General features: G+C 38.2%; 1 protein-coding gene across 5 annotated transcripts in view; it reads right to left on the reverse strand.

Moving 5' to 3' along the window:
• Positions 1 to 15507, reverse strand: part of SMARCAL1 (SNF2 related chromatin remodeling annealing helicase 1) — a 36960-nt gene extending 21453 nt beyond the window's left edge. The window contains exons 1-10 of one of the 5 annotated variants that reach the window (XM_081945571.1): positions 15408 to 15507; positions 14718 to 14831; positions 12514 to 13485; positions 10133 to 10183; positions 9093 to 9353; positions 8781 to 8831; positions 6632 to 6815; positions 6380 to 6530; positions 4962 to 5120; positions 3103 to 3168 (exon numbers count right to left, since the gene is read on the reverse strand). In XM_081945571.1, coding sequence (XP_081801697.1) covers positions 3103 to 3168; positions 4962 to 5120; positions 6380 to 6530; positions 6632 to 6815; positions 8781 to 8831; positions 9093 to 9353; positions 10133 to 10183; positions 12514 to 13453 — 1863 coding nt within the window. In that variant the 5' untranslated portion in view covers positions 13454 to 13485; positions 14718 to 14831; positions 15408 to 15507. The other 4 variants (XM_081945568.1, XM_081945567.1, XM_081945570.1 and 1 more) reach the window with 4 other exon arrangements.
• Between the last annotated feature and the right edge of the window lie 4021 nt (positions 15508 to 19528).

Below are 19528 nucleotides of genomic sequence, written 5' to 3' on the forward strand. Positions count from 1 at the left end.
CAAACACACTTTCAGAAGCCACATTAATGCTCTTTCTATAGTTGCATAGCACACAGGCTTCATATTTTCCAAAGCCATTGCCATTACACATGCGGAGAAAAACTAATTCAGTAGCCATCATTTCCTGTATTTCAGTGGATGAATTTTAGTCAGTGGAAATGGAAAGTTGCATAATGTGGCATTACACCATTAAAAATAAAATTTAATGTTTGATTAATATGCATCTTCGTACAAATTTCGCTAATTGTTTGCCACTGAAAATTTTGAGACTTGTAAATTCATTAAACCAGGGGTCGGCAACTTTAAACACTGAAAGAGCCATTTGGACCCATTTCCCACAGAAAAGAAAACACCGGGAGCCAAAAAACCCTTCCCATGCCTGACTATTTCCTCCGCGACCACAGAACTAGCATATGTGGTTGAATTAAATGTTCTGTTTTCTTCTGAAACTATTCTTTTCTTGGATTTATCCATGGTTGGCCTACCAAGGGTCGAAAAGCTCAAAAAATTGCATGCTGGCGGGTATCACACATTGGCAGTTGTGACGCATATTTTGAGTGACAGGGAGCCGCAGCAGAGGGATGAAAGAGCCACATGTGGCTCCAGAGGTTTGGGTCACTGAACCTGCATTAAACTCACATTCCATATTCATCACCATTGTCTAGGTTGAATTACCCATATGATTATAGCTCGATGATAAATGATTACAGAGTAAGAATTTCTACCACCTCTGTGTACCAATGCAATAGAATCATAAGTTCCACTGATCTATTTTGTACTTTATCCTAGGAACAAAGGAAGGCGTCAATACATTGACTTTAGATATGCATTAAACAGTTTGCATCTAAGAAGGATCACTGCATCTAGAGAAGAAGAATCTTGAGTAGGTGTATTTGTTGAGATTGATTTAACAAAGGACAATCAGTCAATTCTTCTAAGTAACAAAGCAACTTTAACACACTACAGGAAAAGACAGTTATAGAAAGATTGAACATAAAATTTTGGATATTCTGTTGCAAATTGCCATTAAAAATGATGATGATGATGATGATGATGATGATGATGATGATGATGATGATAAGACGATGATGATGAAGAAGAATGATAACATATCCTGGTGCATATTGCTCCCTCCCCCAATATGTTTTGTTGTTGTTGGGATATGATAATTTGTTTTCATTGTTGTATGCTATCAAGAGTTGGGTTTTTTTTGTGAATTGGGAGGCCATATACTGTAAGTCTTGAAATAAATAAAATAAAACAGGATACAGAAGTAGAGGAGATAAACTCTGGATCTAGATAATCTGGAAGCTACATAATTACTTTTGATAGTAACTGTTCTAGAGACGGAAAAGTGGGTAGATAATCTATGCATGGCCTAGATGTGCACTTTAGAGCATTTGGGCTGTTGCCAGCCGCAAACTGTGCAAGTTGTATTTTCAATGATGAGAGTGCATTTATTTATTTTATTCAATTTGGATCCTGTCCAATTCCAGCTGTTTTTGATTCATATTCCAATTTGGGATATGAAACCAACTCAGGAGACTATATTATACATTCACAACATTCATATAGCTGCCTAAATCTTTAGCAAGGGAGCATCAATACTTTATCATGGATGATTGAGAAATCTACAGTGGATATACCAAGAATATTTATGTTCATAATTGCTTTTGAAACTTACGGAATTTTAGACTTTAGGCCCATGTTTTATACATGGGCCGATTTAAAGTGTCTATATATCACTGCTCAAAAGCCCTTTCCTTAGCAAATTATATTTAAAATGGATGATAAAAAACACCACTTTATCTTAAGAAGCTATCAATGTGTAACTGATCCTGAAGTTAAGAGAAACTTTTAATGCTACAATGGTGCCAATTTTCCTTTCCCCAATGCAATTTTCATATCTGCTCTTCAACAGTTTCAATGTGAAACTTCAACCTTGCTTTTTAATCAAGTTTTGATTACATGTCATCATTTTCACATTACTTTTAATATTTACAAGGCCCATATTAAATAGTCCTAGAAGAGGAACTTGTTTTCATTTTAATTGGTGAATAATAATTTTGTGAATATTAATGTATCAATATTTATAGAAAATAAAGAGGAAAAGATAAAGACCCTCCCAAGTCAAATTTAATTTCAAGTGACTCCCTAGACACAACTATGCCATTTTCTTGGCAGCTTTTCCTCCTGGGAAATAAAAAGAAATTTCAATCTAGCTACAAGCTCTGAGTAGCCTCCTATGCAAATAGCCAAATCCAATCCACTTTAGCTTCAAAATCCAGATAAGATGGGCTAGCTTTGTTAGTGACTAAGATAACCAATATTGATGGATCATTATTATTTAGATTAATTTTGCTTAAAAACATTGCTTGGTGACTGACTGGTTGTCCAGGAAATTTTTCAGTATCTGAAATTGCTATCCATATCTCAGAACTTAATAATTAAATCTTTTTTTCTTTGTCATCTAAATGAGATTTTTTCAAAATAAGTATATAGAGTGGGTACCTTGGTACTTGCCTGGGATTCATTCCGGGACACACAATGAGTATTAAAAATGGGTACTGAGCAAACCATGTGACTTACCACATGACCCTTTATTTTGGCTGGAAAAAGTAGTGAGTCACGAGGCAGCTGACATCACCAAATTCTACCTTGCACGTCAAATACCGGGAGAAAGTTAAGTACTTTATTTAAAACCTTTCCATATCCAATACATCTGGCAAAAACATATGTTAATCACAACATAAAAACCGGAACTTAGACCTAAGAGTGCTTGCCCATAAGAAATAACCTTTGATTCTTTTCTTTTGAGTCAAAGAATCATAATGAGCATCTGTGAATAGGAAAAAAAAATCTGGTGTCCTACTTACATTAGTTCACAGGGAGAAAGTATAATGAGGTAAGGCTTTAGAGTCAAGGCCATTTCAGTATATTCTTCAGGGGGATGTTTAAGCTCTAACTCTTGAGTTGCATCTGTAATGCTGATGTTTGATATCTATAACTTTCTCATAAGTGTCTAACCAAAACACACACACACACCAGGCTTCTGAACCCACAGGGCCTAACAGTCTCTACACTCACAATTCATATACTCACCTTTAAGAGAGGCATTGCAGTCCGACACCGAGCCGTTTTACTGTTCTTGAGAAAATGGGATTCATCCTGAAATTGGAGAAATGGAAACACAATAAATTTTGAACAGTAGGAAAACTGCTTTGGGGGCTGGTTTTGAATAAATAGTTCTGAAGTATTTTATGCGCTGTTTTGAGCCCAGAAATAGATCAACCTCAATAGGCCCAGCAATAAGGTGAATGAAAAACCAACACAACACAAGGTGATTTATTGGAAATGTAAATCATTGATAACAATCACCCAAGTCTGTGTTTTCCAATCAACAATCGCAGCCAATGATACAAGGGAAGTGGAAGAAAAACCCTTCTAAACTATTACTATTCTTTTGTTATCACAAGATCTCATCTTATATGCAGAATACCTGTCAGTCCCCTGCTATACCAACCTTTCCAAATGAAGGGGTTAATGAGAAATATCAGAAAGGAGGAAATCTAATTAGGAACCAACTGGTTTGCTGTTAAAGGCTCACCAGGTAGATAATAACCTATCATTTGAGAGCTCCCTTCCGGTAATGAACTCTCTCCTGAGTGCCGTTAGGAGATGGAGCTTCAGGACAAGGAAGAAATTGGAAACGTCTCTGGAAGTGTACTCATCTTGTCTGCATTTCAGCAAGTAAGCAGCCATGCAGAGAAAGGATAATAGACCCCGCTTCAACTCTAAGATGCCTGCTTTCTCCAGCTTGATTAGTGATAAGATTATGCTAATAACAGTCACCAGCAGAGGGAGGATTGAAGACAGAAATGGCAGAGCTGAGCACTCCATGGGGGCTATTTCACAGTGAAATACAAACTCAGAACTCTGCAAGATAGTCAGCAAGAACATCACTAAACCATATTTGTTTATATGAGGGATTCACACGTTGCCCTAATTAAGAGGTAGTCCTTGGCTAACAACCATTCACCCGGTGATTGTTCAATGTTATTAATAGAGCTGAAGGAGGAGTGGGCCGGTCCTCAAAGTTGGAGCTGTTGCAGGGTTCCCACAGTCACGTGATCATGATTTGAGCCCTTGGCAGCCATCCTGAAATTATGATGGTCAGAGTGTTTGGCGATTATGTGATCCTTACTTATGACTTCCTGGCTTCCAACAAACGAAGACAATGGAGAGGCCAATAGGAAGTTGCAAATAGAGATTGTGTAAAGTTATCGTGCCTAATAAACTGTACAAGATTAATGACTGCAACAGGGGATTGCTACAACTGTCACCCTAAGTTGCTGTGGTCATGTGCTGTCACACTTTATGACCATGTTGCTTAGCAACGGAGTTCCCAGTCACAACTATCACTGGGAACTACCTGTATTTATTCTGTATTAACATGAAGATACTGACCAGGGGCACGCAGTCAGTTTCTAAGAAGTCATTCTTTGATGGTAAGACAGAACAATTCCTGTGCACATCTTGTGAGGATCAGGACACACTTCTAACATGCAAGGTCAACAATACAAGAACAGAGTTCATGGTCATCCTTTATCTACAGTAAACTAGAGATAAATTTTTATATTTCTAAAAATACGAAAAAAAAGTTGCTAACAGTTATTTTTTCAGCAATCAATTTAAGCCGTTTGTCACAATTGTTTAACTACGTTACCTGAAAATGGTGATTACACAGATTCAAATCTTAACATAAAACATTAACGTAGCCTATGCAAATATTAACTTTCAGCTGAGTTATCCTATCAGGATACCAACAGCTGGGCCAAGTTTTAAAATCCAGATTATGCATAGGAAGCAACTGCATGTTATTCCCATTATGCTGAAACAGGTTTTCCACCTCTATCTGTAACAGTCCATCAAAATCAGGACACCTCCTGAAGGCCACTTACAACAATCACAACTTGGAAGGTGGTTTTGAGCTGCTTCTCAATCTTGCTGAGAAGGTCAAAGCTGACGATGTTAATCGGTTTTGCCGAGACTTGGTCTTTGCCTGTTGCTATGACTCTGATAGTGTCAGGGTTGAGAGAAGGAAGCCATCTATGGAAAGCCTAAAGAAGTAGGGGAAAAATAAAGGCAAAGAAAATATTTTTTCCCCATTTGAATAGCTTAAAGATTATAGCTAATTAAAAAAAAAACTTGTTATAATTTATATAGCTCACTTTTAAGTCCACAAATTGCTATGCAATTCTTAACTGTATTTACCTTGCATCATATAGTGATCATTGCTTTTTATTGTTTTTTTACATTCGGCTTTTATCTTTGTAAGCTGCCTGGAGTCACCAAGAATGAGTTGGCCTGCCGTATAAATTTTCTTATATAAAATAAATAAAAAATACTTGAAGCTGGTCAAAAAATAAATGTGGAATTGAAAGCAGCAACATTTAAAAATAATAATACACTTCCATTACTTTTTCAGGTGGTAAGCTAGTTTTGAGACTTCGTTTCTTGTTTTTCCTCCCTTTCTAGAAATAAGTGTTTCCTTAAAATATCACATTCTCTTGTCTTAAAGCATGCCTTACAATGCAGACATTTTCACAGAAATGCCCCAATCTGCATTGGGGCTAAAAGGGTGTGGCGGGCGCTCCCATTGCCATAAGGCGTTCCATCCAAAGTGTTCAACCTGATAAGGATGATTTGCATAACAACAATTTGTTTTAATCATGATTTGTTGAACAAGTCACAGTGGTCTTATTTACACACAATACTAAGCCGTAAGCCAGGGATATGTAACTTAGCACTTGGCACTTAGATTTATGGTGCTTTACAACCCTCTCTGAGTGGTTTACAGAGTTAGCATAATTGCCCCCAACAATCTGGGTCATTTTATTGACCTCAGAAGGATGGAAGGCGGAGTCAACCTTGAGCTGGTCAGGATCAAACTCCTGACAGTGGACAGAGTTAGCCTGTAATACAGCATTCTAACTACTGCGCCACCACAGCTTCTATAACATGTAACATTTTTCAGGTCACTCTTCTAAAAGCAGGTAAGTCCAAAATGCAGAATGGAAAGGCCAATGATAAAAAAAAAAGCAACCCTTGAGCTGTTCTTAAAACGTACTCAAAAAGGTGAAATAATATCCCCTTACTTTTCAAACATCTATTTTGAAAACCCAAAATAAAATTACTGACCTTTTCAAATAATTAATGAAAACAAAACAGAAATAAAGGAACAGTATTCAAGGATAGCACTTTCCTATGGTTTTATCAGATTTGAAGCTAGTGGAAACCCCCCCCCCCCCCACCATCTTTCAGAATATAAAAGCTACCGTACCACTGAGAAGCAAAGCTCTGCAGAAGAAGACATTACCTCAGCCCACGTATATCTCACAGAAGAAGGAGCCACCACCAGCAAGGGCCATTCTTTTCGATAATAAGCAGCGATGCAGATTGCCTGGATAGTTTTCCCTAAACCCATGTCATCTGCAAGGAGCAAACGACCTTCTCTGTAGATAGCAAAACTGTAGGGGATAAAACAAAAAGGCAAGGGTGTTGCTTCTAAGTCTGTCAGGGCCAACATAGGTTAGACATGCTCTCTGAAAAGACTGAGGACTTGACTCACTCTACGCCTTCTCTCTGGAATGGCAGAAGGCTTGTCACAAGTTTAGGATCCACTCCTACAAGGTCTGCTTCCGGGGGATCTGCTGCTTTTGAGAGAGATTTCTCAAATTGCGTCACAAAGGCCATTATTACTGGTTTGGGTAGTGGTTTCAGCTGAACATCTGGAAGGCTCTTTATTAGTTCCACTGGAAAGAATATAGACAGAACCGATTGGTCAAAAAAAGAAAATCTATAAAATCTAATATAGCAATTCTGGTCAGCTAGCAACCTTTAACCTGAGATTAAAGGTTGTTATAATTTATGAACTGAAAATCAGCACAAAGATGCCTCTTCATCTCAGTTCACTGGTGTGTGTGTGTGTGTGTGTGTGTGTGTGTGTGAAGTGTAAGTGTATAGGTGTAAGTGAATACCCAATTAAGAAAGGATTCCAAACCACCACAAATTATTTCATGAATGATATTCTTAACTTCAGCAGGGCAGCTACAAATGAGGAGGAAAACACAATTCGCCAGAAAGATACCAAAATCCAAACATTATTTTATGTCAAGCCCTAATTCTAGCAATTTACTTTTAAGCAATGAAAATATTGCTGCATTGTCTTAGGCCTTTCAACCAATGAACATTTCTCAACCTTTTTTGACAAAAGAAATGAAAGTCCTGGAATACAGAAATTGAAAAGTAAAAAGTAATTCTGACAATTTACTCAGGAATTCAAATCTGTATTCTCTTTGTCTATCATAAGAGGTTTAGTACTGACAGCAAACTACAGGCTGTTTATTTCTTTAAAGTAGCCAGATTAGACCTCCTACTATCCAGACAAAATGACATTTATTCCAAAAGCACATAAATATATGAAAAGATTTATATTTGTAATTGTAGGATACATATGCTAAGAGTTAAGTATTGCTTCCTTTGCTTTTATCTACACTACACTACAACAAGACAAATAGGCTGTCTCTACTGAAACAGAGACCCCATAAGGTTACGCTGCTCAGAAAGCCACACATTAGAATTATATGCTGGCAAACTGCAGCTATTACACTCTTTTTACTGCTTTGCAAAAGAGAAGGAAATTAGAATGTCTCAGTAGCTGGAGTGATTCATTCAGGAGATGCTTTATTTCTTGTTCCAAATGATCTTTTATCTTAATACAATGAAGCAATTTAGGTAATAGCTAAATGTGCATAGCTGAATATAGAGACAGAATGGAGGGAGGGAAAGAGGGATGGAGAGATAGAGATAGATGGATAGATGGATGGAGGAAGAGAGACAGAGAGAGAGAGAGAGAGATGAGATGAGATGAGATACTCATAGTAAAAGGATGAAACATATCCAAGACAATGCATTGAAGCAACCAAAAGAATATCAAACCAATTTCCCATACTTACATCCCTAGCCACAAAGCCCTAGCTTGTTTAAATAGATGATGTTCACGCAGTTCCTTACTTAAACAGAGCAGCGAAAGCAAAGTGTGCACTGGATTGAACTAATTCTAAATAATTGGGTAGATAACATTTTCAAGAAAACAAGGATAGCCTGAATGATGTATTGTCTTCTCTTCCACACCAAAGCAATAGCTGGCATATTTCTATCAAGTTCAGCAATTTGACTCCTCTAGACCATTTTTCACGACTCCTGCAATGGTGCCTTTCCAGTCAGCCCACACAGAAGCAGAAGACTCATTAGCAACTGTGCCAACTTTGGCAGACAACTGCATTGTTTTCAAGACATGTTTCAAGGTGATGCACAGCCTTGTTTCAAACTGAACTGAAGAGAAGCAGAGTAACTTTGGAACGACTTTGGAATAAAATTTAGTCAAAATATCCCCATCAAAGTCTTCCTAGACAGGACTCCTATGTTATAAAAAGAAGTTTTTTTAAAAAATTAACCTGTCAATCATAGTAATTGCTTCTAGTGCCATCATGTGAAAGTTGTAAGCAATCTTTTTCAACTAAAGAATCAGAGAATTCCAGCAAAATGCATTACTATGCCAGTTATCTCTACTTTAGAGGCACATGTTAAGAACTGTATTTTGTGAGCCGACCAGAGTTATGTTACATAAGGTGGGTGGCTACATATGTCTTTTTAATCAATAAAATAAAACAAGTCTTTCAAAAATATGTGGACACTAAGAAGAGAACATTTCTTACTTAGTCTTAGGTAATCCTCCAGTAAGAAATTCCATTTTCTGGTCTTCATATCTGCAAGGATCATAGTAAAGAATCTGGGTAAGTATAGGAATGAACAAACATCAGGCTTTAAGCAATACAGTGGGGGGGGGGGGGACTATGAGAAGTAACCAGACTTCAAAAACAGTATCACAAATGCAAACTTAAACTAGAATTTTCATATGGCTTTTAATCAGTTCTAGTAGTTTTCTAAGTAACAGAAACAAAGACTATATCAAGATATAGTAACCACCGCTGTACTGTTCAAGTTCAGATAACAGCTGTCTTAATCACCATAAATCCTGGAATTCACTTGCTTGAAAACTCCTACGATGTTGGCAGCATAGCCAATATCTACTTCAAACCGAGAATAGGAAATCAGAACGCATCTTCCTTTGAGGGTTGCTGATGGTTTCTGCCAGCCGGTACATGTCTTCAAGAGGGCTCTCAGCTGAGAATTTTGACTAGCAGAAGATGATTCTCCACCCCTGGTCATTTTCTCCATTCCTTCCAGGGATGTCAAAGAGACGGAGGGAAATTGCTCTACTCTTTCCACTGGGGATAAAACGCAGATTTCAAAAAAGAGAAAAAGAAAGACGAAACAGATAATCAGAATAAAACCATCAACTCCCAAGAAGAATGGAAAAGAGAAGGATCGAAGACACACCAGAGACTTTCAAATGCTGAAGAAAAACAGAACAGGTCTGAGATTATTATCAGTGCCCACCACTGCCCACTGAGGAGGCTAAGAAAAGGTATCATAATCAGTTACTCTACTCTGAATTCAGCATTGTTTTATGATTTGGATAGCACTTAAAAAAATAAAACTTTACAGCTAGTTGAAACTTTCCAATATTGCAGTCTCGCCTCTTTGAAATATTAAGCTATAACCTCTGGGTTTTTTTTTTATAAGGCTGGTAAACTTCCGATTAGTTAAACGAAACTGTTGAAGTCATTTTAAACCAGGGGTGTCCAAACTTGGGAACTTTAAGACTTGTGGACTTCAACTCCCAGAATTCCCTAGCCAGCCATGCTGGCTGGGGAATTCTGGGAGTTGAAGTCCACAAGTCTTAAAGTTCCCAAGTTTGGACACCCCTGGTTTAAACTATCCATTTTTCAAAACTATGGTTCTGTTTCTTTGAATATAACTTTCCTTTATAGATAAAAGTATTTGTATGTATCTTTGAATAAATTGATGAATATAAATGATTTCCACCACTAATTAAGCTAATGGTATTAATCATCTCATACACTTTCCAAAACTACATTTCTCTGCTAAACTCTTCCAAATTTAGAGGATTTCAAAACAGAATTCCAACTGACTAATGACTTACTGAGATTGCCATAGTCTTCAAGACTGAAATTCCACATCCTTGTGTCTGGATCTGAAGTAAAAGGAAGTTAAAAATAATAATTTGAAGTCAGGAATATTCTATTATACTTAGAAAGGCTAAAACATACCAAGAAGATCAATTTGGTGTACTGGTTAGGATACCAGGTGAGACATTGGAAGACTGCAAATTCTTTTCCCACCTTAGAATCACTGGGTTACCTTATGCCGGTCACTCCCTCTGTGTCATAAGAAGTAGACAAGGGCAAACCACTTCCAAAATCTTGGCAAGAGATTTTGCTGCATGGACTTGTTCAGGTAGTCACAAGGAGTGAACACTAACTCAAAGGAATAATAAATGTAAGACCACTGGCATAAGAAATCCTTCTATCAAGATAACTTATTTAGAATGTACAGTGTATCTAGATCAACCATGTACTAGACTTAACTTTAACTTTTAACTTTTATTTAATTTATAAACCGCACCCTCTCCCAGAAGACGCTAATTATTATAATTTATGAGATCACTGTAAAGAGATTATTTGAATAAATGTAGATGGTCCATACACATATATATACAGTATATAGTCTCTTGTATATAACTTATTTTATTAAATTTTATTATATATAAACCTTTAGTTGTAGTTAAGTTGAATAAAATATTTTTTTAATTCCACATAGCACTCGCCATTGTAAAACAAATCAGATATAATAGTGTTTTACACCTTATTTTCAGAGACAATATACATGACTGAAAATGACAATGCATATTATCATATGAGTAGTCTAATTTTATGAGTAGAAGTGCCATTTAGAAAAGGCCGCTGTACTTAGAAATACACATGTATCTCCTTAGCGGAGATGTAAATAAATCTTCATTATGCCTGCTCTAGTCTCTGTCAAAGTGCTACCTCGATTGGTACTCCCAGGTCTCTGCACCCCAATCATAAATCTTTGTTAACAAAGACGTCCTATTACACCAGAAACATAATTCTATTTTTTTCCTTCTTTTACAGATATTAAGAATGGTAAACAGTACAGATCTTTTTCTTTTCAAAAAGCTAAATATACTTCAAGCCCTGATGATCATAAATAAGCACGAGTCCATGAAGATTTTTTTTAGCAAGAGTACATCATTTATTTGCCACCACTTCTTCTGGGATTTTTTTTTCCTAATCCAGCCTATAGTTCTGCTTGCTTCCAGACAGGAGTCAGCAAGAATAAGAAAGAAGATGTGCGTAGATATATACTTAGATTAATAAATAGAAAGCTTGTACATTGATTAGTCGCAATGACATGACTAATAAAATAGGCATTTTGAAATGGGGAAGTCACAGATGTTGGGCATCATCCCCATTAAGGAAATATGCTCTTTAATCTAGCATGAAACTGAATGTAAGAGTTTATTACAGCCAACATTTTAAGCTGATAGGTACTTCTTCTTCATTACTTCTGTATGGTGCTCTCATTTACCCACTAAAGCAGTTGCACAGACAAGATAGTCCAACCTTCATTGCATAGCTGCTTTTCTTCTTTAGCTACTGTTCTACACCCAATGGCGAGTACAGTACAGATAGTCCTTGACCTACCACGATTTGTTTAGTAACAAGTTACAAGTTGAAAAATGACATGATCATTTTTTCACACTTAAGACTATTGTAGCACCCATGGTCACATGGCCAAAATTTGAATACTTGGCAACTGGCATGCATTTACAATGGTTGCAATGTTGTGATCCCTTTTTGCAACCTTCTGACAAGCAGTCAATGGAGAAGCCAGTTTCACTTAACACACGAATCGTGTGTTTACTAACTTAACAATGGCAGGGATTCACTTAATAAATGTGATATGAAAGACTGTAAAATGGGGCAAAACTCACTTAATAACTGCCTTGCTTAGCAAAGGAAATTTTGGGCTCAATTGTAATCATAAATTGAGGACTACCTGCATGTGGGAAAGGAAGTCTGTTTTTTGTGCCTTTAAAGTTTATATATGGCCTGAAACTATCTCACCCACGACACACCATTTTTGGAACCTTTTCAACATAGCTAGCAATAGCATTTAAATTATAAACTGCTTCACAGTGCTTTACAGCCCTCTCTAAAGGTTTGCAGAATCAGCATATTGCTCCCCAACAATCAGGGTCCTCATTTAACTGACCTCCGAAGGATGGAAGGCTGAGTCAATCTTGAGCTGGTCAGGATTGAACTACTGAATACTGAATTAGCCTGCAATACTGAATTCTAATCACTGCACCTCCATGGCCAAAATCAAAGTAAAAAATAAAAATAAAACTATTTCTGCATGATTCACAATATTTAGCACAATCTCAATGGGAAAGGTCTTTAAAAACACAGCGAACTGAACAATAAGAGCTACACTTACCATACTTTTTGCTTGGTAAACTTCTGAATATCTCAATGAGCTCTGTGTTATATCCAATCTCAACTCTGAATCGGCCTTCTGAATGGTTTATACATTTTCCTTTGAGAATTCTGTGATTTTTCTGTTCAGACATCTCAGGCACATTGCCTGAAACCCTAGAAACAGTAGAACTTTGTTCTCTGCCCCCTTTTACAGGAGCCAAAAGGGGTTTTGTACCATAAAACTGCAATGCATTACTCCCTTCCTTCTTGGCACAGTCTAGATTTCTGGTACCTGACTGCATTGGACAATCCCTTGCAGTGGTTCCACCTGCATCCAGCCATGTTGCCTGTTTAAGGAGTCCCTGCTTGCCAACAGACTTGTTCTGACTCTGTATATTTTTAACAGGGTATAAATTCATATTAGCATCCAAGATAGCCTGATGCTGTTCTCCAATATTCTGGCCTGCTGCACCACATGTAGGTGACTGCAATGGATCAGAATTATATTGGATTATCTGACCTTGTCTGCAAGAACTCTCCAGAGAATGGCAATGAGAATTACCCAGAGAGCTTTGCACTGCTAATGAGGGCTTCTTAGTGCTGTCCAACTGTCTGTATAAATTTGGGCTAGAGTCCACTGAATCATCTTTTTGTTGGCCTCCATGTGAAACAGTTGCCTGCTGATTTGAACTGCAGTGATCAGAACAGATCCGAGGACTTCTCTGCATCAAATGGCTGCCAGGGCCTTGGAGGTGCTGGTTACCAAGGATGGTGTCATAGCTTTGCTTCTTCAAAGGCCGCTGCAGGTTTCCTTGACAGCTATCAAGATTCTGCATGTCAGAGAGCTTCATAGCAACACCACCCTGCTGAGCTGCCAGTCGCTCTGCTCTCCTTCCCAAAGCCTTTTGCCGGTTCTCCTCGATCTTCCTTTTCTGCTCTTCAGTAAGTCTAGGCAACATTTTTTGTGAGGGCTCACCAAAAGTCGCTAGAACTGGAGATGAAACTACAGTAAAAACCAGTTCTTTTAACAAATCAGAGAAACCTTAATTAATCATGTGTTTATAGCATCTATTAAGTGATTCATCGCACAGTAAAATAAAACCAACATTTTTGAAACAAATAGCACACTTCATTAAATAGATAACATACGTGGGCGATGCAGCTAGCCACTTCTTTAAAGAAGTAGCCTCTCCTTTTTATTAGAAAATAGGGGAAATACTTATTCTGAGATGGTGCTTAACACATTCCTTTTTCATTTATTTATTTATTTATTCATTCATTCATTCATTCATTCTTGCAAAAATGTATGAAATAGAAAAACAAAAAGATATTGAAACTGTAAAATAGATACAAATAAATAATCAGAGGGAAAAGTACTATTTTAAGTGGATCAAACTTTTTTTTCTTTTTATCGCCCTGTAAGCTCTTAATTTGAGGTAGATTTGGGATGATTGAATGGAGCTGAACATTTACTGGCCAGATGCCCTTCCTGATGTCTATGTGGAGGTCATAACAGAAATTTTCTCTTTGCGCTCTGAGAGAGAAACATCTGCTGCTACCTAGGATTGTACTCTCAACCTTCCAAATGGGAAGCAAGCATCTTTACCACTTAGGCCACCACATCAATCACAACTGAATCCAGCAATAAAAACATTAAAGTTGCAATCCTATAATTTATGAAGGGCATTTCAGAGACCCTAGGATATTTTAAGTTTCTCCCTTCAAAGACAGGGGGAGGCCTAATGTCAGTCCCACTAGTTAGACCAGACCACAAAATCTACCCTGCATGAAAGCCAAGATTAAATTTATTAAGATTGGCTATAATAACCAAATCTTGCATGTCAGGTTATGCTGTATTTTCTCCCCCTTCTCAAACTCGACTGGCAACAGGAAGGAATTATTCACCAAAAAAAAATAAGACACGATATAGCTTGATGTAATGCCCCTTACAATTGCAACTAAGATAGATAACTCTAGGTAAATTTGGCTAAAAGCCACAACCATTTTTTTCAAATATGGAATTAAGAAAAAAAACTGACCCCAAATCCGAAGGAGGCAAGATTCAACTTTGATTTCTGACGTTTTGGCATATAAGAAGTTTGCTACAGCTGACCTACATATTCTGTTAAGAATCTCAACTGTGTTTCAAAAATTGAACATTTATAGGATTACTAACAACCCAGGCCACAAAACACTGAAGTATTTGTAAATATTAAAACATACCTTAGGACAATCTTAAAAGGCTGCAAAAGCTAGCAGTTCTTCAGTCGATTTAAAGTAATCTGAGTAAGGCTCAGCCTTTCTTGGAATAGTACATCTTTTTCCTCCAGTGTCACCCTGCAAGCCAACAAACCAGAATAAATTTTGAAACAATTCAAGACTTACAATACCAACATGCCGAAGGGAAGTGCCGAGAAGCAGTTTTCTTCTTTGAAGTGTCAATGGACTTTGTGCTTGGTTTTAGCTTTGGTGAACCAGCCACTGTGGCGTTATGGGTTGTGCACAAAACCATAGTTTATTCTGCAAAACTTAAGTCAAGAGCCACTATTTAGCTCAATGTGCAAATATAATACTCGTGCCTAGCTTAAATAAAGGCCTTTTATTTTCAGGGTTACATCCATCCGAGCCGCACTGCTTCACAAAAGAGTGCAAGACCCTAAAAGTCAACTTTTAAGCATTTACTTTGGACTTTGCTTGGGTCCCGGTGAGTCTATCTAAAGCATTGACTCCGATCCCCCCGTCCATCTCTTTAAGCAATTAAGCAGCACGCAGCTGCTACTTCCCACCAACAAGCAGAAGCTGCGCTGCCCGAGAAACATCCGGTAACTTCATGGTCCCATCTCCAGGATCCACCTCCCAGGTTGAAGCCTTTCAAGCCTCCTACTAGCCGTTGACTACAATTCCCAACAGAACCTTAAAAGTCACAAATCTCCAACCCCCTCGCGGCGACGTCCATTAAGGAAAGCGTCACGGGAAGAAAAGGCCTCAATGCATCATGGGAAACGAAGTTTTGTTTCAGCTTAGGCACTACGGTGAGTCACGTCCTAATAAAGTTTACGGACCGACCATGGAGAGAAAGGGATCGTTAGGACTAAAGTTAAAGCTGGTTGCTGAAAAGTCGCATTAGAAGGAGCGATATCTGAGGTTCTTAATCTACACCACCGTGGAATAACACCTATTGGATGTCCATTTATTTTGCGTTGTACAACCTCTATTCAGTTACAAGGAATAGGGCAAATAATTTGTACCAACATAATATGGATAGGATAGGATAGGATTCTTTAGTGGCCAAGTGTGATTGAACATACAATGTATTTGTCTTTGGTGCATATGCTCTCAGTGTACATAAAAGAAAAGATACATTCATCACGAATCATAAGGTATTACACTTAATGATAGTCATAGGTACAAATAAGCAATCAATCATACTAGGAAACAATCAATATAAATCATAACGATACAAGCAACAAAGTAACAATCATACAGTCATAAGTGGGAGGAGATGGGTGATAGGAACGATGAGAAGATTAATAGAATAGCCAATGATTGTACCCGTAGAGGCGGGAAATACTGGGGGGTGACTCGTTATTTAAGCATCTTACCCTAAACATTTGTTTTTCCATTGTGTTTTATTTTATGAAAAAAGTCTTATCACCTTTTGCAAAGCAAAAGCAAGGCATTCATTATAAAAGTTAATTTTTATAAGTGAAGGAAGTAAGAGATGCAAGCTTCTATTTAATAATCTAATTCTTCACATTTCAACTTAAAGTGCTCAGTCAGCAAGGCTATATATGATAGGAATTCATGTGTTTGAATTATCCTGCACAGGAGAAATAAAATGATCAAATAAATGATGGGTTTTTTCCCATCAAATCGGGGAAAATATATCTGACATAGCAAGGATGTTTGTTTTGTTTTGTTTTTTATCTGCAGAGAATTACTGTATTACCGTATTTTTCGGAGTATAAGACGCACCGGAGTATATGACGTACCAAGATTTTGAAGAGGCAAAAGACACACTGGAATATAAGACACACCAAGGTTTTGAACAGACAATTTTTTAAAAAAAGTAGGTAGGTAGATAGTGGGATAGAGAGGGAGAGAAACACAGTAGAGAGAGAGAGAGAGAGAGAGAGAGGAGAAATACAGTAGGCAGATAGGTAGAGAGTGTGTGTGTGTGTGTAGGTAGGTAGGTAGGTAGAGGGATAGAGAAAGAAATAGAGAGAAAAATACAGTAGATAGGTAGAGAGAGAGAGAGTAGGTAGGTAGGTAGGTAGGTAGGTAGATGTTTCCAAGTGTATTTATCCATGTGCTGGAGAAGGAAATTGCTGACAATCTGCAGTACCTAAGAGTTTGTTTTTGCTGGCACAGCACTTGATCAATGTAATTCTCATCAATCAGTTAAAGAGTTTTCCGAAAGGGGGGAAAAAAGTTTTTGCACTCTGCAAACCTCTCAAAAATGGCCCGTTTTTCATGAAAATGGGGCCCATTTTGTATTCAAAAAAGGCATGAATAGACTTGCAGAGTGCTCATGGGGGGATGGGGGGGACAAAAACGAGCAAAAAATGGCCCGTTTTTCATGAAAACTGGCCCCTTTTTTGTCAAAAAAAATTGCATGCATACCTTATGGAGGCTTATAGAGTACTGCTGGGGGGGGGGCAAAAATCAGCCTGGTTTTTGCTCATTTCTGCCCTCCCCAGCCCCCAGGAGCTCTCTGAAAGCCTCCATAAGGGTATGCACAGCCATTTTGGTGAAGGGGGAGGAGCTTTGGGAGGCAAAAAAAAACTGTGTTCGGTTTATAAGACGCACCCAGATTTTCAGCCTCTTTTTTGAGGAAAAAAAGGTGCATCTTATACTCCGAAAAATACGGTATATGAAACTGCAACGATTCAGTTCAGGAAACAATTATGTTTCAACAAATTCTCAAATGTCATTATACACGTGTACCATGATATTTATAACTTTTATTTAGAATAATTTGTATTTAAAATATGATCCTATATTATATATTTGTAAAAAAAAATCTTTGGAACATATAGTTACCTTTTTAAAAATGTATAAGAAAAAATCCCGCAGTTGATTGGAAGGAAAAAAGCAGTCAGATCCACTGTTGAAAGTATCATATTTACAATAACTTTTCCTCCACACAGACCAATATGGAGCTTTGGATCAGATGAATGAACAAGTAAATGTTTCACCCATTTGTTCAATTGTGTGTAATTCTTGTGTGGAGAACAGATCATTTTTTAAGATAGGTTTATATAGAAATATTGAAAATTCAAAAATATTCACAAACTTTTAAGCACTACTGTATTTCATTGAATTGCATGCGGTTTTCTTTCTTCTTGAAATGGCCTAGTCACTCCAAATGGACACATAATTAGAATTCTTCACCAGTTTTGGAGAACTTTTCTTTTTATTCTATATTTGCCTCCACTTTACATTCTTATAGTTTAAATGTTGGACAGAGAAACTGGCCCAAAGTGAATGTGGCTTCCCCCCAGTGGTGGGTTCCAGATCCCGTTCTAACCGGTACAGTTGGAACAGGCCCGGCGGTGTCCACATGGATGTGCGCAGTGCGCACGCATCTTAGCGTCTCCGCGAGCCTCCATGACGCTCCAGTTGCTCAGCGGAGCGTCAAGCAGGGGCTGTAAGCGCCGTGCATGGAAGCACTGAAGACTTAAAAGACCAATAAGAAGCTCGGGTGGGCGGGTGGGCCCTCCAGAGCACCATACTGGAACGGTATCCGGTGCTCCGGGCAGGCTCCGGTACTCCCGTATCGGGGCGTACTGCCTGCAACCCACCACCGCTTCCCCCACTAATTTTGCTCGTTGGAAACCAACTGAGAAGGTTTCAAATCACTATTGCATGACTACAGGATGCTACAAGCATAAATGCAAGCCAGTGTCTAAACACCCAAATCCCAATCACGCAACCACAGATATTGTGTGATGGTTATAACTTTGAGAATATGTCCTAAATCACTTTTTTGTAGCTATTGTAACTTTAAACCATTATGAAATAAATCATTGTAAGCCAAGGGCAACCTATATACTGTACCTTTTAAAAATTAGCATTCAGCTAAAAAAAAAAAAAAGAATGGTTCAAAAAAAGTCCACAGGAATGGTCCCAAACTTCCCCCATCCCTTTTTACAAGTAAGAGGTTAAGAATGCTTTGAGCTGATAGGGAGGGGGGGGATCATAAGAGGGCTCATCGATTAACCATACCTATTTACTTTATAGACCCCTGTTATTGTGGTTTCCTTTATTATGATGGATCAAATCAGCCACAATTGATTGGGTTCATACAACAGCCTAAACTAAACCAGAACAATAAGAACAACAATAAAAAAAAATCATTATGGCTGAACAGAATGTTGAATACAACCTATTTGTTTCTTCCAAGGAAAAAATTATGCCCTCCTGACAGCTTCTGCCACATCCTTGAACTGCCAAGGATTAAACCAAAGTCTCTTATGCATGCACACATGCACTTTCTGAATTCAGGTCCCATACCTGTAGCCTATCCGATAGCATTTACACATACACAGTACTTGTTAGATATTAGCATATATCGCTGTAAGTCTCCACTCAGGTCCGCCGCTAGGGCGGGAACTAGGGATCACTCTGATTGGTCGAGAGGCGTACCCGATCCCTATAAAATGGGGAACCCTCAGACCACACACAAAGCTGGATCACTACTACTACTATTAATAAAGAGCTGTTAAGTCACTACTTGTCCGGAGTCTGTTCTCTCGTTGCCCGAATCTAACACTGGCGACGAGGGTGGGATCGAGAGACAGATAGGACGAAGATGCTACCTCCAGAATCCAAGGATTCGATCCAGCCTAGGAATTCGGCGGGAATTCCGGCAGCCATCTCAGCGCGGCAAATTCAAACGCAGAGAAGATGGCGATGCACACTCCTCCAGCTCCGTTCGACCCAATGAACGATCATTGGGAGTCCTACATGATGAGATTCAAGTGCTTTCTCGAAGCAAACGAATACACGGGAGTACCTGACTCTCGTAAGAA

Source organism: Natrix helvetica, assembly GCF_964273705.1.
Source record: "Natrix helvetica genome assembly, chromosome: 1".
Lineage (NCBI taxonomy): Eukaryota > Metazoa > Chordata > Lepidosauria > Squamata > Natricidae > Natrix > Natrix helvetica.